This window comes from Erythrolamprus reginae, chromosome 1 (genome assembly GCF_031021105.1).
Source record: "Erythrolamprus reginae isolate rEryReg1 chromosome 1, rEryReg1.hap1, whole genome shotgun sequence".
Classification (NCBI taxonomy): Eukaryota; Metazoa; Chordata; class Lepidosauria; order Squamata; family Dipsadidae; genus Erythrolamprus; species Erythrolamprus reginae.
Genome location: NC_091950.1, coordinates 138,363,774 through 138,391,121, shown reverse-complemented (window position 1 = coordinate 138,391,121; position 27,348 = coordinate 138,363,774). Strand labels below are relative to the sequence as shown.

At 44.7% G+C, this 27,348-nt stretch overlaps 2 protein-coding genes across 2 annotated transcripts in view; both read right to left on the bottom strand.

Moving 5' to 3' along the window:
* LOC139175464 (acyl-CoA (8-3)-desaturase-like) overlaps positions 1–21,871 on the bottom strand; it is a 48,023-nt gene extending 26,152 nt beyond the window's left edge. Inside the window, exons 1-2 of the mRNA XM_070766592.1 lie at positions 21,392–21,871; positions 6,492–6,602 (exon numbers count right to left, since the gene is read on the bottom strand). Of these exons, the coding sequence (XP_070622693.1) occupies positions 6,492–6,602; positions 21,392–21,562 (282 nt within the window). The 5' untranslated portion in view covers positions 21,563–21,871. The remainder of the gene's footprint in view (positions 1–6,491; positions 6,603–21,391) is intronic.
* LOC139175661 (veficolin-1-like) overlaps positions 1–27,348 on the bottom strand; it is a 940,898-nt gene that overhangs the window by 516,264 nt on the left and 397,286 nt on the right. The window lies entirely within an intron of this gene.

The window sequence follows — 27,348 nt, the reverse complement described above, 5'->3', positions numbered from 1 at the left end:
CTATGTACACTTTTTAGAAAGCCCATTCCTATTGAGATGTCATTCCAAGTTAAATTTCTTTGCTCTGAAAGTCAGCTCATGAACATATGAGACATTTTACATCTTAGATATTAGCGCCAGCGGACTCACCCCGCTGGCGGCGTTTGCAGGAGGGTCGGGGAGACATCGGACTCTTGGCGGCCGCCATCTTGGATCTCGGCTGAAGTCTCGCGAGGCGAGACTTCGGCCGAGAGTCAGGCCAATCGTGGCCTGACTGCTGACGTGTCCGGGCGGGGCTTGCCGGCCCTATTTAAGGGCGCGCAGGCCCGGGGCTAAGCCTGTCGCCCGGACTCAGCAGCAGAGCAGACACTCGGCTATCTGCTCCTGGAGCCTTGTACGGCGGCCGCGTGTGACGGCCGTCAATTCAGAAGCCTCGTCGGAGGCTTGGGGGGCAGCGGCTCGTTGTGAGCTCCTGGTGAAAGCCCTCTTCAGCTCCGAGGCCTGCGGTCTGCCCCTGTTCACGAGGCTATCAGGCAGCAACCGTACTTCGGCTGGTGTCCGGCGTGAGGCCCCCCCCCCCGCCTCCTATTAACTTATCCCCTCGGGTCGGGGGAATCGCTAGGTGCCGCGGAGGGCGCTTTGCGTGTGTGTGTGGGGGTAATCGGTCGCGCGCTTCCCCCCTTGGCAAAGCCAGTAACGTCTGCTTGAGGCCGCCATTTTGGGCGGCCTCGGAGGTTGGCTGCCAGTGGCAGTTATCCATTGGCTCGGGGTTCAGTTTGGGCTCCCTTTCGATAGGTGGCAGCCCTACTACTACTCCCCTGCCTTCCTAGGCAGCGGTTTTCTTTTGGGGCCGGGGCCTTTTTGGCCTTGGCCCCTGGTTCAAAAATAGAAAAAGACACACACCTGAAATAAAATTAAATCATACATACATACATAAATAAATAAATAATTAGTTATTTTTTTAAAAAAACCAAAGCGGGATTGGATACTGTAGCCTGGGGTTGGTTCTCTGCATTGCAAGGCAAAGGTTGCAGGTTCAAGTCCCGCTGCGGGTATGGCCCCTAGTGGTTATCCAGCCCAGGCAGGTGGCGGCCTTGCCAGGCCCCGTGGGACTGGGTATACCCTGGGTGCCTTGTACACCTTTCGGGGCAGTTGAAGTCGTAACGCATTCGACCTCCGTTGCACTCCTTCCTTGGCCCGGGCAGGCCTTTGTCCTGCCGGGTTTCGGGGGTGAGTGCAATGGTTTGGGGTCTCCGGCGGGCACCTGTAATCAGGTGTGGTCCCCACCGGCTACGGCTGCCCTCCCTCGGGCTCCTGCGACGGCTTTTCCATTGAGGCCCGGGGTATCTAGGGTGGGATGTTGGACCCTGCCAGCTTCGGCTGCTATGGCCCTGGCCCCAGTGATGGCTTACCCGTCGGGCCTGGGGGGTTTAGTGTAGGAGCCTTTACGGTTTGGGCTGTCCCCAGTTTGGGGCTCCCATGCCGCTTTCGTTTGTCCTATGCCTAGGACGGGGAAGGACCAGAAGGGTGGGGGTCAGGCGAAGCAGCCTCCGCCTGCTGGGGATAATGGGCCCCAGTTCAATTAATCTTGTTGTTCTTAACGGTTGGTTAAAAAACTACCACCCTCGCGAGAGAGCGGATGCTCTTCTGCTAGGTTTCCTGAGGAGTTTTAGGATCCCTTACAGGGGGGTTAGGAAGGCCTTCGTGTTTGACAACCTTAGTCCGGTTGTGGGACATGAAGACATTGTTAGGGAGAAAATAAAGAAGGAGGCCCGAACAGGCGAGTGGTGAATGTTGGTGGATTCACCACTTGTCTTTTCCAAAAGGGGAGTCAGTGATGAATGAATGATTTCATTCCTGACGAACTTTGTTCAGTCCTTTGATGTGGCCAGGGCCATAGTTAGGAAGTGTGGGGTCGGAGCCCTTATGGGTAAATGCGACATTAAGTCTGCATTCCGGCTCCTCCCCATTCACCCAGACGACTTCAGGCTCTTGGGCTTCCTCTTTGAGGGTGGTTGCTATGTAGACGGGGCTTTACCTATGGGTTGCTCTGTCTCATGCTCTTTTTTTTGAGAGAGAGATTTAGCACCTTCTTGGAGTGGGCGCTCAGGAGGAACAGTGGTCTGGGTTCGGTCTTTCACTAACGTGAGGATGTCTTGATGGCGGGGCCTGCATGTTCAGAGCGATGTTTTGCTCTGATGCAGGACTTTAAAGCCCTTTGTGCTCAGTTGGGGGTGCCTCTAGCCCCTGAGAAGACCGAGGGCCCAGCCACCAAGATTACCTTCCTTGGTGTTGAATTGGACTCAGAGGAGCAATCTTCTAGATTGCCCCTAGATAAGTTAGTCAAGATCCGGGCTACGCTTGATCTTGAGTTGGGCTGCAGGAAGGTCACTCTTAGGCAGCTGCAGGAATTAGCGGGGATTTTGAATTTTGCCTGTCGGGTCGTGGTGCCTGGACGGGTTTTTTCCCTGAGGTTGTATAGTGCGATGTAGGGGCTACGTTTGCCCCATCATCGTACCCGCTTATGCGCCGGGGTCAGGGCTGACCTCTGCGTATGGCGGGAATTTTTAGAGCGTTTTAATGGGTTGTCCTTTTGGAGGCACGAGCTTCTTTTGGAAGCTGAGTTGCAGTTGTGTTCGGATGCTGCGGGGATTTATGGCTTTGGGGTTGTGTTAGGTGACCAGTGTGCTGGTCTGTCTGGCCTCCGGAACGGAGGGCCTCCCCCCTGGTTAAGGTCTTGACCTTTTTAGAGCTTTTTCCCTTGGTAGTGGCCTTAGAGCCTTGGGGGGAGCAGTTCAGGGACAGGACTGTGTACTTTTGGTGCGACAACTTGGCAGTGGTCCATGTTGTGAGTGCCCTGTCCTCTAAGAGCGACAGGGTCATGCGGCTTGTCCGCCATTTTGTGCACAGGGCCTTGTTTCTGAACTCTTTGTTTTTTGGCTAGACATGTCCCCGGGTTGGTATAACGGGATCGCTGTCGCCTGTCCCGTGGTCAGTTGTCCAGGTTTTGGACCCTGGCCCCGTGGGCACGTGCGTTGCCTGAGGCTTTTCCCGACCCCCTTGGAGCCTGGGTGGGCTCCTGGGCAGTGGAGAGTAGAGGCCTGCTGGGCTATGGCCCTCTCTGGGGTGCCTGGCACTCTGGGGGCTTAGCAGCTGGCAGGTAAAGAGTTTGGGGATTTCAGGCGGGATAAGGGTGACCCCTATAGTTGGCCTGCCCCAGTTGTATACCTGGCCATATTTTGCGTCCAGCTTAGGCAGCGTGGCCTTTCAGTTAGGACTATTAGGTCTAGGTTAGCCGGCCTCGCCTTTCGGTCCAAGGCGGGGGTGGTTTACTGATTTTTTCTGGTGACTTCCGCATTCGGAAGATGTGGGCGGGCGGGGAGAGGAGTCTCCTCCGATGCTTGTCGGGCCCTGACGGTGCAGCAGCTGTCGCTGATTAGTCAGGCTTTGGACGGTCTGTGGGCCTCTCTGTACGAGGCCCGTCCTTTTAGGGCAGTGGCTTGTGTCAGGTTTGGTGGGGCCCTATGGGTTAGCAAGGCCAGGGCCGTATCGCAGGCTGACGAGTCACTCCGTGCCTTTCATTTCATCCCTTTAGTCTAGCTAGGTTCTAGTTTCCAGGTTTTTTGGACAGGCCGGAATCGATCCCGCCGGCTATGGAACGCTCGTTCCGTATCGGCGCTGCCATTAGCGCGGAATTACGGTTTCTGGATACGGAGGATTCGGGGAAGTCGTCCGCTGGCAGTCAGCGGCCTGTTTTAGGGTACAAACGGCCGGCTGAGGGTCTGGGGTGAGTGTTAGGCCAGGTTTACCTTTTAGCCCTCTTCTATGCAACCCCGTCAGGACGAGACCGACGGTGTTGCTCTGGGGTCATGGAGTGTTTGGGATGGCCACTCAGCAACAAGTACCGCCGGAGGAGGACCCAACTGTCGTCGGCAGATGGGTCGTTGTCGTCTGGCTGGGGGAGAAGGGGTGTGCGGCGGGAAAGGTGTTTCTGCCGCTATGGCTGGGTGGGCAGCATCCCATTGCTGCGCCCAGGTGGTTCTGGGAGGGCGGCATCCCATTGCTGCGCCCAGATAGGGCTGGGAGGGCGGCATCCCATTGCTGTGCCCAGTTGGTGCTGGGAGGGCGGCATCCCATTGCCGCGCCCAGTTGGTGCTGGGAGGGCGGCATCCCATTGCTGCGCCCAGTTGGTGCTGGGAGGGCGGCATCCCATTGCTGGGCCCAGATAGTGCTGGGAGGGCGGCATCCCATTGCTGCGCCCAGTTGGTGCTGGGAGGGCGGCATCCCATTGCTGCGCCCAGATAGTGCTGGGAGGGCGGCATCCCTTGCTGCGCCCAGATGGTACTGGGAGGGCGGCATCCCATTGCTGCGCCCAGATGGTCCTGGGAGGGCAGCATTCCATTGCTGCGCCCAGGTGGTGCTGGGAGGGCGGCATCCCATTGCTGCGCCCAGATGGTCCTCGGAGGGCGGCATCCCTTTGCTGCGCCCAGGTGGTGGGTCTTGCACCTCGGTGGCAAGGACCTGTGTGGGCCTGGGGGTCTACTTTGGATCCGTCAGGCTCACGAAGACCTGCGGTGGCTTCGCACTGTGGGGCCCACCACGCAAGTGGTGTGGTCTGGATCCTCCCGAGGATCACTTGGTGGGACGCCATTTTCCTTAGGGCCCTTCACCGGGTTAGACGTGGAGTCATTAAGGCCCTGGGTACGGTAGTCAGAGAGTTGGGTGGGGTGGTAGTGGCCCATCCCCTCATCACCATAGATCAGCTGTGGCTTTACCTGGCTGCTGGTCTTCCTCTGTCAGAACAGAGGAAGACCATTTTTCTTACAGGACCTGCAGGGGTCTCTGCGTGACCTGGCGCAGTTAGAGGGGGGAGTCGGGGGGCCAAGATAGAAATCTGACCCCCGCTCCATGGCAGGTTAGGGGCGGAAAACTGGGTGGTGGTTTAGCAACTGCGTGTTCTCCGTTGAGCATCTTTGGGGATGATTGACAGGTCCTCTCCAAGCTTGTGGTGGAAGCGACCTGAGCAGTTGTGGGGAACCTGTCTTTGGGTCCCACACCTTTAAGTCCCCTGTTAGAGGTTAGCCGGCGGGACCCCCCTCATGCAAGTGCATGGCAGGGTCTCAGGTGAGGGAGGGGTCCCTCACCTGGACTAGCATGGAGCTACGCCCATAAGTTGCCCAGGAAGTTTATCTGACGTCATTTTTCGCCCCGGAAGCAATTGTTTGACCCTGCAGGTCCATTGTGGGGTCATAGTTAGGTATGTTAATTTATGCTAATTTAGTTGAATAAATTATGCTAATTTATGTTAATAAAAATGACCCAGTTTAAATCCAGCTCTTGTGTCCGTGTCGTTACTCCGTCTCTTCTGCAATAGCGCCAGCGGACTCACCCCGCTGGCGGCGTTTGCAGGAGGGTCGGGGAGACATCGGACTCCTGGCGGCCGCCATCTTGGATCTCGGCTGAAGTCTCGCGAGGCGAGACTTCGGCCGAGAGTCAGGCCAATCGTGGCCTGACTGCTGATGTGTCCGGGCGGGGCTTGCCGGCCCTATTTAAGGGCGCGCAGGCCCGGGGCTAAGCCTGTCGCCCGGACTCAGCAGCAGAGCAGACACCCACCTGCCCTCCCTATTTTGCAGTGTGCTATTGTGGGTCGCCCTAGGGGGTCGAATGGGAATTTTTTGCGGCTTTGCCTCTTAGCCGGGCCGTTTTTTCGCCCATTCCACACTGGGGAGATGGATGTGCGGTTAGGGGGTGCTTGCACCTGTTAGGCTAATTGGCTTACCTTTGGTCATTTGGGTTGGCAGGTTAGGGGCGGAAAACTGGGTGGTGGTTTAGCAACTGCGTGTTCTCCGTTGGGCATCTTTGGGGATGATTGACAGGTCCTCTCCAAGGTGGAAGCGACCTGAGCAGTTGTGGGGAACCTGCCTTTGGGTCCCGTACCTTTAAGTCCCCTGTTAGGGGTTAGCCGGCGGGACCCCCCTCATGCAAGTGCATGGCAGGGTCTCAGGTGAGGGAGGGGTCCCTCACCTGAACTAGCATGGAGCTACGCCCATAAGTTGCCCAGGAAGTTTATCTGACGTCATTTTTCGCCCCGGAAGCAATTGTTTGACCCTGCAGGTCCATTGTGGGGTTATAGTTAGGTATGTTAATTTATGCTAATTTAGTTGAATAAATTATGCTAATTTATGTTAATAAAAATGACCCAGTTTAAATCCAGCTCTTGTGTCCGTGTCGTTACTCCGTCTCTTCTGCAATTAATATTTCTCGCTCCAAACATTTCCTAGATCTTTGCCCCCATTTTGGCATTCCAATTGATCATTTTTGTTTTGTTCTGGTACTACACAGTCTTCTCTCGCCTGAAAACCGCCTCTTATATCACTCCTCCTTACAGTTTCTGTATTTCCTGTTTGGGTCTGGCCACCAATCTTTGACTTTGTTCCCAATTTTTTTTACTGCAGATTCCTCATAGCATTAGCAAAGATCTCTTTCTCAAGGCAGTTCTCAGAAAAGCTTACATTTTTGTTGGGTTCAAAACTGGGCTGATCTGCTGCAAGCTCCCCAATGAATAAAGGCTTCAAGTATGTTCTCACTAGATTCTTGTCCAAATGGAATGCTGTGAAAGGATCCTGCAAAACCAAAACAGGACAAGACAAAAATAATAGGGCTGTGTGTGCAGACGGAATGATCAGTAAAACACGTTTTTTGTTTTTGTTTCAGAAGATGTCTGTTTTTTATTAAAGGAATCTAACCATGCACCTGGGGGGAAATGAAATTGAAGTAATCCATCCACCCATCCGTTTGTTTGTTTCTTTGTTTGTTTGTTTCTTTGTTTGTTTGTTTCTTTGTTTGTTTGTTTGTTTGTTTGGTCAGATTTCAATGCCGCCCTTCTCCGCAGACTCAGGGCAGCTTACAACAAAGGAATAAAATAATAATTAATAATAATAATTTATTAGACTTGTATGCCGCCCCTCTCTGAAAACTCGGGGCGACTCACAACAACAATAAAACAATACAGGACAAATCTAATAATGAAAACTGTAACTAAAACCCAATACTGTACAATAAATAAATACAATACAATAAAATAAGTAAAACCCAACCTAAGACTAAAACTAATAGTTAAAACCCCAATAGTATAAAAAGCATTCATTCAACAATCATCACACAATCACATCCATAACTGGAGCAAGATGTAAAGCTCAACGGCCCCAAGCCTGCCAACTCTTAAAGCTGGAGCAACTTTTGTTATCTCTCATTGAGTCAGCGAAATGTTGAATAAACTTGATTGTGGAGGTTAAAGATTTCCATTTTATCAGTTTCATTTTAGAAGCATGTTATTCTTTTCCTATAATAAACTGGCATTATGCCAACATAATTCACATGGTTGCCCAAATAGTTTCTCCTGTAACCTTTACCGAAGTCCAAGTTTTAAAATTACCAAGAAAGAAAGAAAGAAAGAAAGAAAGAAAGAAAGAAAGAAAGAAAGAAAGAAAGAAAGAAAGAAAGAGGAAAAAACCACAACCCACCACAAAAAAAGTCTGGTTCTCTTTCCCTGCTCTGCCTCATTTAATTTAGATTCTGCTTTGGTTTAATCATTCTAAGCATCTAGTCTTAAGCACAAGTCTCCAGCCAGCACATTGGTTCCAATGGCTTCTCCTTTTGATTTGAAATCCTTTGTATTTGTTTTGGCAAGTCCTGAAAGGAATCTGAATGGAAGCCAAGACTATTATATCCCTAAGTTACACTGTTTGCTTTTGGCCACTAGATGCTGCTACAGAAACCTGTTTTCCTGGATTATTATACAGTACAGTACTGTATTTTGTATAAAGTTCTTTTGTATAAAGAACTTTAGACTGATGAAACAGCTGAGTAACAACTGATCAAAGGAGTCACTTTTATCACAAGCTTCATGAATCAATAACATGATTTCATTATTTTATGTAGATAGACATATGTATATTTGAATGTAGATATACATACAAATATACATTACATACATACATACATACACACACACATACATATGTACATACGTATGTACGTACGTAGGGAAATGATAATAAGGATAATAAATAATACCAGAATATAATATACTGGAATAATTTGTATTCTTGCATGCTGTAAACATTTGTTTCCTATAACATGTATATATATCATGCCTTTTGAACTTGTAACACAAATATGTCACATTAGACCCTTATAGGTCAAATAACTTCCTATATCAAACAAATGCTGTTATTAGGGTCTGTAAAATATCAAAAAAATTGTCAAAAAAATTCATGCCATTTTATCTGAGCACATATCAATCTTCTAATCTCTTCCTCTCCTGCCTAGAACATATCTCAGATTGGAGCTGCTAATACTTACACCTTTGCGTTCCCTTCCCTGTAACACCAGGGGGCCAATTGGTCAGTCATGAGAACAAAGGAAGAGATAACACTGATAGCACTAATTGAGGAGGCTGTTATTCTATTGCAGGAATACACAAACCTTATTAAGACATGGGAATAAGGGATTTATCTACATTTCTAAGTGTATAAAAAGGATTCAGATGTTCTTCAAAAGTGTACATCTTTGTACCATGTTTCTCCAAAAATAAGACCTTGCCTTATATTTTTTTTTAACCCTGAAATAAGCGCTTGGCCTTATTGCCATGCATTCAGAAGCTCAATTGGGCTTATTATCAGGGGATGTCTTAACTTGGGTGGAAACAGGGTATGTATTAGAAACAACTGACCACCTGGCCTTTAACCTTGATCAAAATTAAATACTGATTGTTATTATTCAAGCCTCCATTTAGGTTTCCTTTTTTGCTCTATTGTGTCTTAAATGCAGTGAAGGGCTACCAAAATTTTTACTACCACGCTGTGGGCGTGGCTTATGTAGGACACCCTGCATTTTCTTTCAACATCTTTCAGTGCAAATTGGGTGCTCTGGGGTGGAGCTACATTTTTGCTATCCCACTGCATTGCCCTCCATCTGGGCAGCAACCCACCCCTTACTGAAACATATTGTCAAACCTTATATCTAGTAGGAATTAAATAAGGTTCAGGAGGGAAGTGTTTTTAATAGGAAAGTGAGCACAAGAACAAGGGGACACAATCTGAAGTTAGTTGGGGGAAAGATCAAAAGCAGCGTGAGAAAATATTATTTCACTGAAAGAGTAGTAGATCCTTGGAACAAACTTCCAGCAGACGTGGTTGGTAAATCCACAGTAACTGAATTTAAACATCCCTGGGATAAACATATATCCATTGTAAGATAAAATACAGGAAATAGTATAAGGGCAGACTAGATGGACCATGAGGTCTTTTTCTGCCGTCAGTCTTCTATGTTTCTATGTTTCTATATCTGATGCCCAGTGTGCATGGGACTTGGAGGCATTATTTTCCTTCAAGGTGGCCACATTTTGGCTCCCCATAAAGCTGAATCTCTTTGTGGTTTGGCAGGCCTTCAACACGGTGGAGAAACCAGCATGGATCAGAGATGACGTCAAAGATCTCTCCCAGCAAATTTGAACTGGTAGCATGTGCCTGGCCAGACGCCTGCTGATCCTGATTTCAGCCGGATCTGGACACCTAATTGAAGCTTGAACTGGGTAGCGGGGAAGATTGTACTCTGCTAGGTGACTAGAGAATTTTTTTTCTTTGGGTGAGATGGGGAGTGTTGCCTTGTGTGTGCATAAATGAGACGAGGGAAATTCCTACTAGAAGTTTACCTTCAAAGTGAATTGTGGAGATCCAATCTGCGTTTCTGATTAATCTGAGAAGAGATCAGCCAAAGTCAGTCACTTTGAAAGGGATACGACTGTTGGGATTAAAATAAAAGTCTGCAGTGCAGGAGTGGGTTTTAGCCAAAACTGTGAGCAAAAAGGGAGAGCCACTAGCTCATATGTATGACGGCTGCTTGTCCAAGGTCATGTGATCCCCTTTTGTGACTTTCATTAGGGGAAGCCAGATTCACTTAACAACCAAGTTATTAACTTATCACCTATGGTGATTCACTTAACAACTCTGGCAAGAAACATCATAAAATAGGACAAAACTCACTTAATATGTCTCACTTAACAACACAAGTTTTGGGCTCAATTGGAGTCATAAATTGAGAACTACCTGCATGCAGCGTTCCCCATAAGCTGCGCACGTGCACCTGCACGCACCCCAAAATACCACACACACACACACCCTTTTTCACAGGCGCACGCTCCCCATCCCCCTGCCAGAGGGGGCGGATCGGGTGGGCGGGGGCCAGCGCCAAATGGCCAAGGGCGCAAGGGGGCCAAAGGCACTGTAGGGAGGCAGGGGTGGCCGCGGCTCCCTTCCCTTCTACTGCCGGCGCCTCCCCATCCCCGCCCCTGCCTCCCCACGGTGCCTCCGGCCCCCTCGCGCCCTTGGCCTTTTGGCGCTGCCCCCCGCCCACCCGATCCGCCCCCTCTGCTCCTCCGCCGCCTCCTGCCTTGGGGCACGACTTCTCCCATGGTGGGGGCTGTGGCTTCTGCTTCTCCACTTCTGCGCTCCCAGCCAGGGAGCTGCGAGAGAGGGTTTTCTCCACGTGCTTCAGGAATGCCCGCCCCACCCCTCTCACAGCCCCTTTGCTGGGAGCGCTTTCGTCCAGAGCTTTCAGCAAGGGGGCTGCAGTAGAGGCAGGGCAGGCATTCCCAAAGCACTCAGAGAAAGCGCTCTCGCAGCCCCCTCACTGACAGAGAGAGGGAGAGAGAAAGTAAGTGAGAAAGAGAGAGAGAGAAAAAGGGGGGGAGAGATAGAAAGAGAGGGAGAGAGAAAGTGAGAAAAAGAGAGAGAGCGCAAGAGCGGGAGAGAGAAAGAGAGAGAAATGACTCTTAATTTAAAGCATATGGTAAAAAGCACCCAAATAATAACAGAGAAAAAAACCCCCAGCTGTTTGTGTGTGTGTGTGTGTGTGTGTGTGTGTGTGTGTGTGTGTGAACTCTTGAACCATTTCCTATAGCTCACCTGTTATTGGAAATGGTTCAAGAGTTCACACACACACACATACACACACACACACACACACAAGGGGGGAGGAGACAGGGATGGAAAAAGAGGAGAAGATAATAATAATAGTAATAGATTTTGGTTTTGTTTTATTATTAATTTCTTTTAATAAAAAAGAAGGGATTTTTTTTCTTATTTATTTATTTATTTATACTTCTATGCTGCCCAGTCCCAAAGGTACTGCCGCTCAGACACTATACTTTTCCGCCCACACCGGAAAAAAAATAGAGGGGACATTGCCTGCATGGACTTCAAATGGAATTTCTAGGAGTTGAATTCCAGCCCATGTGGTGCTGGAGGAAGTGAACCAACAGAGAGGTAAGTCAGAACCTACCCCTGAATCAAAGCTATATACAATCCTTTCCAGAAAAAAAAATCTGTATATTTATTAGAGGATAACTGCCATTTCAAAAAAAAAAAATGTACAACATGGTATCACTAAACAATTGAAATTCATTGGGTAATTCATCATAATTAATCCAAGCTTTGATGGAATTTGCATTGGACTGGATTGGAAATATCAAAATTCCATCTGTCAGATTGATTATATGATCATAATGGATAGTATTCCAAGCTTAAACAAGCCACAACTAAGTTGAACATTGATTTTTAAGATTTCAAAACTAATCTTGAAATGGGGATACTGACAATAGCACTAAGCTAACAAAAACAAACAAACAAATGATTTAATGTGCTTCCTGCATCATTTTATTATCTCCATGATATTACCGTATTTTTCAGAGTATAAGACACACCTTTTTAACCTCAAAAAAGTGCATCAAAAACTGGGTGTGTCTTATACACCGAATGTTGCATGGGGGGAGTTGGGTGATGGCAGCAATGGCAACAATGGGTGAATTAGAGAGATGATTCTACCTGAGAAAGAGCTGCCACTGCCATTCCTTTTCACAGCAGCTTTCCTGTAGTCCGATGTTGGAAGCAGAGTTGCAGCTTTTCACATGGTCTGGTGGCAGAGGTGGCTTTCCTGTAGTCCTGCAGCTGTGGCTGACTGCCACTGCAGCCACCAAATCATGAGAAAGTTGTGGAAAAAGAGCTGCTGCTGCTGCCATTTCTGCTCAAAGCCTATGAGGAGTCGTTGCTGAGGCTGCTGGCTGCTACTGGCCACCACTGTCAAACTGCACAAGAAGCTGCCACTGGACTATAGGAAGGCTGCTGCTGACCCTGCTATCTGCTGACCCTGAAGCACATGAGAAGCCACCGCCACTGGACTATGGGAAAGCTGCTACCACCATGGTCTGGTGGCAGCCAGTGAGGGTGGCTTCTCTCAGTGGTCAGCAGCAGCAGCAGCAGCTTCCCTGTAGTCCAGTGGTGGTGGCCGCATTGTGGCTTCTTCTCACATGGTCCAGCGTTGGTGGTGGCTTTCCTGTAATCCCACGGAAGCGGCTTCTTATGCGGTTCGGCGGCAGCCAGTGGTGGTGGCTGGCTTCCACCGTGGCCACCAAAACATGAGAAAGCTGCTGCTGCTGCCACTTCTGCACCACAGGAAAGCCACCACCACTGCCGCTGGCCACCGCTGGCTGAGGCCTGCATCTGAGGAGCCGCCATCACCTCCACTGTCTGAAGCAAACCACCTGACAGGTTTGAAGACCAACTTCCAAGTTTGAAGACCCCTGAGTTAGGAGTGCAAGGATCTTCAAACCTGACAAGTTTAAGGCTTGTACACTTCAACTCTGAGTTTTGAGCTAGCATGACTGTTGGAGGAATTCTGGGAGTTGAAGTCCACTAGTCTTAAAGCTGTCAAGTTTGAAGATCCCTGGGTTAGGGGTTAGGAGTGCAAGGGCCTTTAAACCTGGCAAATTTAAACTTTTGTACTTCAACTTCCATTTCTGAGCTAGCATGACTGGAGGAGGAATTCTGGGAGTTGAAGTCCACAAGTCTTGAAGCTGTCAAATTTGAAGTTTGTAAAAAGTATACATGGTTTTAAAAAGTGTACATGGTTTTAAATATATAATATAATATAATACTATGTTTCTATGTTTTAAAAAGTGTGCATGGTTTTAAATATATAATATAATATAATACTATGCCATTTGGTTCAGAATACTTTTTTCCTTGTTTTCCTCCTCTAAAATCTAAGTGCGTCTTATACGCCGGTGTGTCTTATACACTGAAAAATATGGTAATCATTCAATTCTAAATCCTTTGCTGGCATACTCCTTATGTCAGAGGCAGCAGATCACATTAAGATACATATGAATAAAATCTACTTATGTAAATCAGTAGGGCTCATATAGGGTACTAAGAAAGATAAAAAGAGAGACCAAGAAAGAAAGAGAAACAAAGTAACCCATCCAGTCACATGATCACCCAGCTACACCCATCCAGTCACATGACCAGGAAGCCATGACCGCCCAGTCACATAACCAGGAAGCTATGCCACCATCAAATGACCATCAAGCCACACCCACAAAATAAGCCACACCCATATAACAGGTGGTAAGAATTTTTAGAACCCACCCCTGGTGTTGAGTTCATGAATACATGGGCCAGATTAAATTTCTTGAAATGCTTGAGAGTTTCATTGTTACATTTGTACGCAGCTCACACTCTCTCTAAATTGCCAAGATCCCACTGTATCATAAAAGCAAATTTCTCCAGACACATACCAAAACCCAGAAGGGCCAGTTCAGGGCATGCTGACCTGCTGTTGTGCATATTGGGCAATATTAATCCCTTAATTGGTGTGGTGCCAAGAAAGGGCTTTAATCCTATTGTTAATACTGCAGTTTCCAGCTGAGCTCCCAGATCTCATCAGAGAGGAAAACATCAAACCTTCCCTGGTAAAACTTACTGAAGGGAAGGAGAGTGAGAGAATGAGAAGACTGACATTTCCTGGTAATTTTTTAAACTGCAAATAGGAAAGTGGGTGGGTCATAGCCAGAGCTGAAGACTGTGGTACCATAAGTTTCAACCAATCATCACAATGGTGGATGTAAAACCTGGCAATAATGTCTGAAATGAAGAGGAAGGAAGCAATGATTGGCAGATTATTTCCACAGCACTTTTGTTTTTAGAATCACAAATTGTAATATATTTCCCCTTTTAAAAAAATAAGCTTGCTTGCTTGCTTTTCTTAGCATGCCAGTGAAAAAGGTCTTATTTTTTTTAAAATTGCATTGTTCCAATATTTGCTTTCTTTACATGAGTAGCTTTGTTTCTCATTACACCGAAAGCATTGTACTCCAGCTACATTATAACTAAGCAACTATTACTCTCTAGTAAACTAAATTATCTTAGATTATTAATACAATACTAGATAACACAACAGTAGAGACCTTCAAATTTCTAGGTTCCATCATATCTCAAGGCCTAAAATGGTCACCTAACATCAAAAACTTCATCAAAAAAGCACAACAAAGAATGTTCTTTCTGCGCCAACTGAGGAAGCTCAAACTGCCCAAGGAGCTGCTGATACAGTTCTACAGAGGAATCATTGAGTCTGTCATCTGCACCTCTATAACTGTCTGATTTGGTGCTGCAACCCAACAAGACCGACACAAACCTCAGAGGATAATCAGAACTGCAGAAAAAACAATTGCTGCCAATCTGCCTTCAACACTGCATGAGTCTGTGAAAATATTTACTGTCCATCCTGGACATAAACTGTTTCAACTCCTACCCTCAAAACGTCGCTACAAAGCACTGCACCCATTTCATCCCACTTATGACTGTATGACTGTAACTTGTTGCTTGTATCCAAAGATTTTTATTAATATTGTTTCTTCATTGCTTATTTGACCCCTATGATAATCATTAAGTGTTGTAACACATGAGTCTTGACAAATCTATATTTTCTTTTATGTACACTGAGAGCATATGCACCAAGACAAATTCCTTGTGCGTCCAATCGCACTTGGCCAATAAATATTACCGTATATTCTATTTCATCTATTCTAATTTGTACACCTCTGAACAACATGGTTCCGAAGGCTAATACAGTATAGGCTTAGCTTTTGCTATAAACTAGGCCCGTGATGGTGAATGTGGTGGCATGTAGAGTCCTCTCTGTGAGCAAACGCATCATTGCCAGCTGCTCTTCCAGATTTTATCACACACAGGTGCACCGGAAAGCTGATCCAGCACATATGTTCTGCTCTGTTCCAGGTTCAATTCAATTTAATTCAATTTATTAGATTTGTATGCCGCCCTTCTCCAAAAACCCAGGGCAGCTCACAGAGGTTCCAACGCTCCAGTGTGCACATGCTGCACTCAGTGCCAAAACGGTTAACCATCACTGAACTAGGCCCATGAAGTATTTGTCAGAAATACAGAGGGATGCTTTGCCTAGTATTTCTCAGAAATTCTGAGTGGTTGAAAGATTGTTGCAATGCAAAATCACAAGGACAGGGTTTTGATACTAGGTTCACTGTGTGCAGAAAAAAATCAGAGTCCCTCCAAGAGTCCATTTAAACATTAAATATTAAATGTAGACATGGTTCCCCTCAGTTAGTAGGATTAAGGAAAATTGTAGATAGAGGCTTAAATTAAGTTTGAGCAAAAGATCCTATCAGTGAATAGAAGATTTAATTTAGATGTAAACGGGAGCTCAGCAGTGACTATCCTTAGCAAAATACAGTAGTTGGATTTTAAATGCACATTAAAGCGAATGAAAATTTTAGCTTCCATTCTCAGAGGCAACAGTGAGATAAAATCAATACAGTATTCTAAAAATCAGCTACTCAGAGTTTTTTGCCTTCTGTGCCAGGAGCCAAATCCCTCTTATGAAGCTACAAAATTTTTCCAATAGATCACAAAAAAACCCCATTTTTCACTGTCATGTTTAGCCATAAAAGTACAGTGGTACCTCGGTTAACGAATGCCTTGGTTAGCATACTTTTTAGATAACAACCAAAAATTTTGGCAAAAATTTGCTTTAGATACTGAACAAAAATTCAGATACCAAACAGAATTTTTTAGTTATTATTCAAAATGTTACACCCATTGTCCCTCACTCCCACCCCGCTCTCCTTACTTCTTTACCCCTTACCCTCCCATTGTCCCTCACTCCCCCCTACTCTCCTTACCTTTTTACTTCTTGCCTCTCCGCGTTTGTCCCCTCGCCAGGGGAGCAGCAAAGCGTCGCTTCAGCTATGACAAGGCAGGCGCTGAGTTTGCGGGTCCCGGCGGCAGCTTCTCTTTGAGGACACCGGCCGCAGCTGTGGCAGCAGCTTTTTTCGGGGACAGCGGTGGCGGCAGGGGCCTAGGGGCCTGGATGTGATGTTCCCAGCACTGCTGTTCCTCGAAAGGAAGTTGCCACCGCCACCAGCACCAGCTGGTGGCAGCGGCGGCGGCTCCACCAGCTTCCTTTTGAAGCTTCCTTCCTTGCTTGCTTGCTTTGGAGAATAGATTGAGTCCCTATGGCAACCACTTAGATATTGGAACATGGCTATCATGTCACCTCTGGTCCTTCAAGGGTCCTGATAAAATTGTGCTTAGAAACCAGGGCTGTCAGTCCAAAACGCTTGCCTCTTATTTCTCTCATGGATTTTTTATGGAAGAACAATAATCAGCTTTTGCAGACTCCTTGGCTACATCATCCAAATTCCAGATCACCAGCTGGTGGTGGCGATCATGGTGGCTCCAGCAGCTTCCTTTCGAAGAACAGCAGTGCCAGGAACATCACATCCATGCCCAGGCCCCCAGCTCAGCCGCCGCCGGTGTCCTCAAAGAAAAGCCACTGCCGGGACCAGCAAACTCAGCGCCTGCCTCGTCATAGCCGAAGCGATGCTTTACTGCTCCCCTGGCGAGGGGACAAAGGCAGAGAGGCAAGAGGTAAAGAGGTAAGGAGAGGGGGGAGTGAGGGACAATGGGGGGGCAGAAAAAAATCCTCAATTTACAATTTTCCCCATAAGAAATAAAGGCTGGGAACCAATTAAATCCATTTCCATTATTTCCTATGGGGAAAATTGTTTCGGATAACGACCATTTCAGTTAACAACCAACCTTCTGGAATGGATTGTGGTTGTTAACCGAGGTACCACTGTATCAGAAAAGCTCAGAATGTTGCCAAAAGGTACGCCAGCATTTGCAAAGTTGTTCTCAAAGCTTAAAGAAAAGTGAAAATTATATCCGGGCTACTAATAAAAATATAAAATTCATCCAGAATTTCTACTAGGAATATCATGTTAATATATGCAGCCTGCATTGGTTGCTGATCAATTTCCGGTCACAATTCAAAGTGTTGGTTATGACCTTTAACGCCCTTCATGCCACTGGACCAGAATATCTCTGAGACCGCCTTCTGCCGCACGAATCCCAGCGACCGATTAGGTCCCACAGAGTGGGCCTTCTCCGGGTCCCGTCAACTAAACAATGTCGGTTGGCGGGCCCCAGGGGAAGAGCCTTCTCTGTGGCGGCCCCGACTCTCTGGAACCAACTCCCCCCAGAGATTAGAACTGCCCCTACTCTCCTTGCCTTTCGTAAGCTCCTTAAAACCCACCTTTGTCGTCAGGCATGGGGAAACTGAGACACCTCCCCCGGGCGTATACAATTTATGCATGGTATGTTTGTGTGTATGTTTGCTTAGTAAATGGGGTTTTTAAAATATTTTAAACTATAATTTAGATTTGTCATGAATTGTTGTATTCTGTTGTGAGCCGCCCCGAGTCTGCGGAGAGGGGCGGCATACAAATCTAAATAATAAATGAATTAATTAATTAATAAAGAGCCATTTACAGTACATGTCTGCTCATGTCAAATATCCCAATAATATAATCTTCTGGAGATGGAGTCAACACTAAAGGGCCTTGATTTATAGTGAATGAGCCTATATATATACATGGATGTGGTCAAGATTTGGAAAGCTTTCTTCCAAGTTTAGGAAGTTTGATCTAGCAGTTAGTCCCATTTTAGGCATGAAAGTCAGCAAGATAGTTTAGGGCAGGTCACTCTCAATCCAACCCACCTCATGGGTTTGCAGTTGTGGTGGTGATGGGTGGAATAGGAGAAGGAAAGTGGGTTGGATATGTTTGCCACCTTATTTTTTTTTTAAAAAAACAATAAAGATGAGATATAAATAAATAATATAATAATTTTCCATTTGGTCTTTTTTAAGCATTGGGTGTAATTGTAGAGCTTATATTACCGGCTTTGGTGTTTTCCAGCTCAACGTAATAAAAAGCCAAGTCACTCTTTTTCAGAGTTGTGGTTCAACGGTCTCAGATTTTAGCAAAAAAAAAGTTTGGTGAATGCATTTAGCCCTTTCCATATCTTGCGTGCAAAGTTACAATGGTTTGTTTCACAAGCCCTGCTTTCAAGAATTCTGATTGAGCATTCTATGGTAACCTGAAAGTGGAGAAGCAAAACCAAAGACATTTTTGCAGAAGATTGTTTGGGATGGGAAGGGAGGAGTAGAAGAGCATTGCTCAATGGTTAAAGCAATGTTTGGCCTGGGAGGCAACCTAAGTTGAGATCTTTGAACCAGTCAATCCTGGAATATCCGCACCAGAGAATTGCTGGTTGCCATTCTATTTGACAAAATTGAGTTAGAAGGATCAATGCTTTGCTTCAGGAAAAGAAGCAGCTTGTAAGGTGCCATTGCATAAGATAAGACAATGAAAGTCAACAGCTACCATTTGAAAACTTAGTCTCACTCCTGGTGTTGCTTTTTTTCCTTAGTAAATCAAGGAAAGGGTTTGTCTTTAGCTCATCCCAGACACATTCAGGCTTTTATATTGGCAAAAGGCCTTTTTTCAAGGAGAGGCATACAAGGGTACAAGTTACCCTTGTATGCCACCACAACCCAAGATCTTCTTCCTGATTATAATATACATCTGGCCCATGAGCCTTGAGTTTGACATCTCTGTTCTAAAGCTTGTGTTCAAATATTTTTTATTATTTATCAAAGTATAAAATACAGAAATATAAAGGAAAAAGAAAATAATGGGAAAATAGGGAGGAAAGGGGGAAGAGTAAAAAGGGGAGAGTAAGGGGGAGAAAAAAAGAAAAATATTTTATTTAATCAAAGAGTCAATTTAACCATTTCTCTAGTTCAATCAACTTTTGCAGCTATTCATCCAGTGTGGGAATTAAAGTACGCTTCCATTTTTATATATAACTCTTCCTGCTGCTGTCACCATATATAACATCCAAGTTCCATTTGTTCTTGGACATATATTCTAATAATTATGGATACCAACGTGTACTAACTCCTCTCCAGCATGTACTACTGGTTTTTTTTCTCATTGTTTTCATTTCATAACTGTTGTATATACTCCCTTTCAGCTTGAGGAATGCTGGATTCTGAAGGGGAGTGATTTAGAATTGGTAGATTTACCTGATTTACAGACAGAGAGGAATGTTAGTGAAGGAGAGGAAGACGATTGTGACATACACATGAGTTCAGATGAATCAAATGGGCAGGATTAAAGATGGGTTAACCCCTACACCACCATAAACAATTAGAACAAGTTAGGTGGAAGAGATTTTAGGATCTTAGAGAGTGAGGAACTAGTTAATTAATTACCTCACATCTGGGTGTGAATGGAAGAAGAAGCTGATTATGTTCAATCTTGTCATACCAAGATGGATGCATTCCAGTTACGCTCTGGCAAGTAGCAAAGGATTGTGTGATTTATAACCTGTTTTTATGGCTCCTTGCTAGCACTGATTAGCCCATAAATTTTAGAATGACTTGTGGAATGTTTTGAAGTTACTATTGAGATAATCTGCTTAACTGCTTAAGAGGGAGACAAGTATGAATGACACTGCGTCATAGCAGATGTGTTAATGAAGAGTGAAGAGGAAAATAAGGAGAAGCTGCTGTGTTTTTACAAAGATAATGCGTCTGGCAATCATTTATTCCAATTATTATCTGAATTAGCCTGAAACCAGAACAATAACAATAACAGCTAGATGTTGTAAAGTGTCTTTATTTCTAGGAATGATTCTGAAACCCTAGGTTTTCAGAGAAAATAATAATATGGGTGACCATAGTTATTTCACCCTGTATCCAGAGAAAAGGTAGCTATAATAGACAGCATCTTGGGTGGTGGCAGGAAAAACCTTAGCATGTTACCTTCTGATACCTATGACTGACCATGCCCTTCATAGTAGTAGCCATTTTGTGGAAAGGCCCGTTCTAAATTCTCAGAATTCTCAATATTTCCATTGGCTGAAAATTGAATGGAGGCTCGTGGTCTAAGATTCTATTTACCCACATGGGTGTTCTTAGAAATAGCTAGAGATATCTTCATAGTCCAATTGCTCTACTATCTTCACTGAACATAGTCCAAGTGACTCATGCTTCAGCTACCTTGAAGGCTTGTAGGTGGCAATGGGACTCCCTGCACATGGTCAGAGATCTATCACATTCAGAAAGCCACTGGAGCTGCAACAGATCCAGCAAAAACTGAACATCTTCCAGAAGTGATGGGCCATGCTAAAATCTAAAACTCTAGATGGATGAGGAATGGAGGATGAAAAACATACAAGTCCTTTACTATGCTGGTCAGTGTCTACTCAGTCATTTGTGTGGTTGTAAAAATTATTTACTGTACCTCTGATCCAGGGATTGAGTTTTTGCTTTTGGCATAAGGAGGTAAATTTCTACATTCCACACATACACAGTCTTCTTTGTTCTTGTCCTTCTCATCTTACTTTTGATCATAAACATTCTACAGTGAACATTCTAGCAACGATTTTCTTGGATTAGGCTCTATGACAGTGAAAATATAGTACTGTACTGTAGAAGCTTTCCTTTAGTCCAGGAAAACTCATACCACATTAAAAGCTTTCCCATATGTGAACTTTTAGAATTTTTAAAAAGTCTCCTGTGTATTACCTTCCTTTGAATCACCTCATAACTCAGGCATTCTTACTTGGACCTTGTTGTCAGCTCTTCTGCACCTTGTTGCCAGAGCAGAAGCTTACTGTGGCCCCTTCTCTAGTTTTGATTCAAATAACAAATATTTAATTTAATTTAATTTAATTTAATTTAATTGATTTATATGCCCAGCTTTGCCATACAAAGGACTTCAGCCTGACTGGCTGGAGCCTTCCAACCTAAGTCAAGGAAGTTGCAAACCACAGTGCTCTTCCTCAGAACACCTGTGCAGCATGGAGATAATTTCTAAGAATGAATAATGTGGACTGGGATGCATGGAAGCCCATTCATTTAGCTTCAGATGCTGTGCTCTGCAGGTCCCAAAACATCTCTCCATCCATGCATCCAGTCGAGCTATCTGCAAGTGCTCTCCCAGCCCCCATAATCAAACCAGAGGATGCTCACAAAGGATCTCAGCCGCCCCGCCTCTCAGGTTCCCTCCCCGATAGCTCAGAGAGATCTCCTCCAAACAGTCGTCCGTCCGTCCTTCCTTCCCCTCCCTCCCTCCCTCCCCCTCCCCTCCCTTCGTCTCTCTCTCTCTCTCTTTTCTCCCTCTCACCGTGGCGTCTTGTCCAGCATAATGACTGATCACGCGGGAACCCCCGGGATGCCTTTTGTGGAACCGGCTGATGTCGTAGACCTTCCTGTCAATCACCAGCCACCGCTCCGGCGCCCGGCTGGAGTAAGACTTGATTTCGTCCCAGCTGAAGAATCGCGGAGAGGGCTCCATCTCAGCAACATCAGCCACGAGGGAACGAAAGTGGCTTTCTCTCTCTTGCAGCCAGTGGTCCTTCCCCGACCGAACGACCAGCCTGGGCCGGCCTCCAAGCCCGCCCCTCCGAGGCCCGATTGGACGGCCGCTTTCTCGGCCTTCTCACCGAAAATGTCGCCTGATTTTGCCCCTGGAAGGGAACGGGATCCCCCCGCGGTAGCCGGGTGCCTGCGCTCTGGGGGCTGGTTGCCTGGATGGAACTACGCGGTGCCTTGTATTTTCCCTGCCGCAGCGCTTCATTTCTCGTGAGAATACCATCATATCCTCGTGGTCCTTTAAAAAAAAAAAAAAAAGTCGAATTCTGGGCACCTCCCCACATTTCCAACAGGTTCTCTTTTTTAGGAAATGCCTTGCCTTCCATTTGATGCTTTTGTTTAGGCGGAAGAAAGCTGGCAGGCTCTTCATGATTAAAGACATTTTCTCCACCTGGTGCGTTTCAGATCTGTTGGATGATCCTTCTTATAATTCCCCACCAGACAAGACCGTTGATTGATGGTAATTATTCCTGTCTTTCCCAAATGTTCATCTCTACACCCAAATGACTATTGAATATCACCCAAATGACTATTGATACTGAATACAGTATCTGTGCAGCCAATATAAAACAACTATCTATCTATCTATCTATCTATCTATCTATCTATCTATCTATCTATCTATTTATTTGATTTCTATGCCGTCCCTTTCTGAAGACTCGGGGTGGCTTACAACATATAAAAACCAGCAAGTTACAATGAAAATCAATCCAATTATATTAAAAATTAAATAATTATTTTAGAATTCCTAGCTATATTAGCCACAGCTTCCCCCACCAAATCTGTGTCTCAAAGCCAAGCACTTCCAAGAGACAATTAATATGTATTAATGCAGAGATTATAACATGAGTGTGTAATCATACCTGTGGGCTTCCATTTCATTTTAGGGTATATGTGTATTAGGAGTTATATTATGCACATTGTTATATATTACATTGTGTATTATATACACAATATGCAATGTACACGTATTATGTACATTGTTGTACAAAGGTGTTGTGATACCTAAGGCAATCCTACTCTAAGAACCACACCTTGAAATAAATCACCTTGAAATCTACCCAAATTTCCACAAAGATTCTTAGCCTTTGTGGAAATGTTCCATTGGAATTGTGCAGTGTGTGAAACAAAGCAATTCAGATTTGTTATTGTCTGACACTCTTGCTCTGAATGGAATCTTTTGTGGTGATGTTCAAACAGTAATAACACGTGGCATTAGTTCTCCTCAGAGGGATCTCTATTAATGTCTTCATAGTAAAAAAAAAATTTGAAATAAACACCATTCACCAGTTGACAAGATGATGTCATGCCTACAAAGATGGGGGGGGGGTTTCCACTGCCAAATGGACAGCATCTGGTATTCTTCCCTGTGCAGTTACAATAATGTTGGTTCAAAGTAAAGAGTGTGGTTTCTACTTATTAAAAAGTCTTGTTTTTTCCCCTTCAATTATGAGCACCACAGACATACACACCCATCATGTTGTTTATTTTCTGGGTAAACAAAAGTAAGAACATAAAGCACACAAAAGGGAACATAATAAGCGGGTGAGAAGAACTATTTGAACCAGTGGCTGGAAGAAGAAATTGTAAGTCTCTGTTTAGAGCATGGCTGTCAAACTCATTAGCGTCACGTGACATGTCACAATGTGTGTGGGGGTTTTTTGCCTTTGTAGGGTGGGTGTGACTTGCATGTGACACATCCAGCCTGTGGGCTGCCAGTTTGACAGACCTAGTTGAGTGACCTATTAGAGCCAGTTTAGTATAGTTGTTAAGGCACCAAGTTAAAAACTTAAAAAGACCATGAATTCTCGTCCTACCTTAGGCAGAACCCCATCTAAATAACCTTGCACTAGTCATTTTCTCTTCTGTAGGAAGAAGACAAACCACATCCAAATAGCAATAGCTATAGCAGTTAGACTTGTATACCACTTCATGGTGCTCTACAGCCCTCTCTAAGTGGTTTATAGAGTCAGCCTATTTCCCACAACAATTGGGGTCCAAATTTTATTGACCTTAAAAAGATGGAAAGCTGCGTCAACCTTGAGCCATTCAGAATCAAACTCCTGGAGTAAGCAGTGAGTTAGCCCTGCAGTAGTGCATTTTAACCACTGTGCCACTACGGGTCTTACTACAGGGGCCAGTCCAGGCAGCCACCAGGAATTAACAGTTGCTCAAAGGAGGAAGGAGGAGAACGTCTTCCATTTGCCATGAGTTTCTTTTAATGGGTGAGCTTCTGGAATTGTTAAAGAGAAGTAAAAGAGTTACTCTGTCTTTTTTAAAAAATAGACTTTTTCTGCTCTTTGCAAAACTCCCCCTACAGTTTTTAACAAACTTAGCACCATGTTATTTGCTATTTTATTTCTTCCAAATAAAGGAAATGATATCTTAAACTAGTAGCTAGACACCCATTCTTTGCTATGAAACTATGTGATTGGACTTGATAAATTGACAGTTAAAACTTAAAAATTAATGAGTAGTTATGATTGGGCTTGATACAGTGACACTTAAAGCTTGAAAATTTATGTAGAATGTGTAACTCCTTAGTATCAGAGCATGTTAATATAAGGCAACTGGCAGTTGGAACAGAGTTCTTTTCAACTGAGGTGGAGTAGAATGTTTAACTCCTTAGCAACAGAGTGTGTTACTATAATCTGTATAAGAAATACTAATGATCCAATTGTCATTTTGAAAAATCCTTTCTTAATGAGCATCTAGAAGCCAGGAGAAACATAGGTGCCAAGTTTCTAGTTTGTAGGCTTTACAATTCTGGAGATTTCACGATGCATGAGTGGTATTTGGCTTTTATATATACCAATTACATAAATAACTGAATTTCTGCAGGTTTGAGCTGCAGGAGAATTCTGTGTATTTTAAAAAACAGCAAACCTGCCACATCTATTTTCCTCATCTATTTTGCTTCTTTTCAGTTTCTGCCCTACACTTTTTTTTATCCCTTTTCCTTTTTGTAATTCTCATCTTATTTCTCCCACACACCACCCTCTCACTTTCCATCTCTCCAAGACACAGAGCACTTGTTTAATCAGAGCAACTCCAGTCTGCACTGATTTCCCAAGCTGTTGCTACAATGTGCAACCTTTTGCCTAATTGGCCACTGGCACCATGCTTAAAAGAAAATAGGGTGAATTAATTGGTATTCTATTCTGTGGCCAAATTTGAATGCCTCACAGAAAGATGTTATTTGGGATGCAACCAAAGCTGAAACTCAACTAAATGAGGTGAACTGGTCTTCTGCATAGTAATGCTCATAGCCTATGGATACTTTTAAGCAATGGGAGTCTAGGGAGATATAGGGTCATGAAGCGCCAAAGTACTGTATCTGCTCTTAGTGATGGGCGAACCCAACGGTGTTTGGGTTTGGCAAGTTCGGATGAACTTTGCGCAAAATTCGGCCAAACCCGAATGGTTCGTGGCGCCAAAGCTGCGTCCCCTGAATCCCATCATTTTTTATTTTTATGGATTTTTTATTATTTTTTTATTATTTTTTTTACGAAAAAGGACGCTGCAGCGGCACCACAAGAAAAGTGAGGTCCTTTCACGTGAAAATAAAAACTTTTATTTTTACATGAAAAGACCTCCCTTTGCTTGCAGTGCCGCTGCGGTGTCCTTTTTCGTAAAAAAAAAAAAAAATTATATGAAAAGACTTCCCTTTGTAGGAGCTGTGGAATCCCTCCCACGAAGAGATTCTGGGGGCGGAGCTTTGACATCACATATACCGGCAGGTTGCTAAGGACGCCAAGGTGATTACTTTGGCGTCCTTAGCAACCTGCCGGTGTACGTGATGTCAAAGCTCCGCCCCCAGAATCTCTTCGTGGGAGGGATTCCCCAGCTCCTTTTGTGCCTCCCTCCCAACCTCCCAACCGGCTGACAGCTCCCTGGTGTTTGTCTTCCTCCACTGCCACTGTCACCCGGCTCCTCCTCCTCTTCTCAGCAGATGACAGCTGGGCAGTGGCTTTCACGGAGTTCGGCACGAACGCCGAACTAAAGCACGAATTTTTTAAAAAAATTGGGTTCGGGTCCAGCATGCCGAACACCACAAAATTTGGTACGGACCCGAATTGTGTGGGTTTGGTTCGCCCAACATTACTCTTAGTATAATTTAGCAACCATTTTGTGCTTTATGGCTAAATTCAACATAACTAAACTGGCATCCAATCTAGATGTTATTTTCAAGATTTAGGAGGATGGAAATCAGCCTCCTAAATCTGGTGACATTGTTAACAAGGATAAAAGATTTGCTTTTCCACCATGAATTATTGCTTGAATACCTGATTCCAAAACTCTGATTAATTTTTCTCCCAACTTTTAACAGTGTTGAAGCTGTAACTGTCAGCATTCCCAGCTAGGATCACTAAGTCCGGGAGCTGTGGTACTTAACGGAAAGACAATAGCTGGAGAAAGCTTTTCAGATGTTTTCAATATTTTGAATTGGAAGATTAGCTGAGCTCAACCCTGCAGTTCTGGGTAGAGTATCATTTGGTATATGTGACCTAGCTCTTTAAGAGAGAAGTTTGCAATAGCATTGCCATTAGCATTGGTAGTAAAGCAACACAATTTTTTTTCTTCCTGATTAAATGTCCTTTCCCCCCACATTTCTATTAGCCCCCCCTCTCAGCATTTGAAAGCCAAGAGAAGTTTGTGTTGTACCACCAGAATATTTGTCCCTCTCCAAGTCTTAGGTGAAGTAACCAGAATTATAAGAAAATTGGCTGTTAAATGATAAATTTTAATCTTATTTAGAAGTCATTGTTAAATGTTTAAAGCATAACCCTATATAAATGAATGAGATTAATTTGAATGCAGTTTGAAGGATGTGATACTATAGAATGAAATATATTATAAATAGTAATAATAACAATAATTACTCAGTAATTGTTTTACCGGCTGTTATAAATTAATAACAATGTGGCAAAAGAAAGTAAAGATAGTATCAAAGATAATAAGCACCTTGAGTGCAACACTTGAGCACTGTTGGCCTTGACAAAATCACCATCAGTCAATTGCAGTAGGCAGCTTTGACTGGAACAATTTAAATCCTGTGACAACATCCTTTAACAACATCAAACCACATCTGCTTATCATTAGTCCTTGGGAAACACTTGATAAGTGGGCAAAAAGGTCAAATCTAGTCTGAACACCTAACTGGCTGTGTTATGAACCATGATAATAATAATGCTCTTTTAATTAAATTCTATTTAGTTTTTTTATCTTCATTCTGCAAGTTTATTGGGCCAGACATGTCCTTTGGCTTGAAAAGTTGCTGGTCTGCTGGTATTCTAGTATGTGCTCTGAATTATGCCTCATGGGACGAAGGTGTTCCATGCTGAGAATACATTTGAAAGTAGCAGATTAGCCAAGTAGATGTGCAGAAACTGGCCCATGTTGAACTGTCTCAGCCAACATTAAGGGAGAAGATGGCTTTAAGAGCTCCAGAGGGAAGCAAGCAAGGTCAAGCAAGAAGCATTGGTAGTCAAGCAAATTAATAGCTTTACTTCACGGAGCAGGTTTAACAGAATGTCCTATTTAAACTTTTCCCCAAGTGAAGCAACTTTTCAAATACTTTGTGCCACATCCTATTGTCATCCTATAAGCAGAATTCTCTCCAAAAATCTAAACAAGAACATAGTGTGTACATTGTTTGGCGAGGAATGTTTTTTTTAAAATATTCTGAACTGAGCATTTTAAAAACTG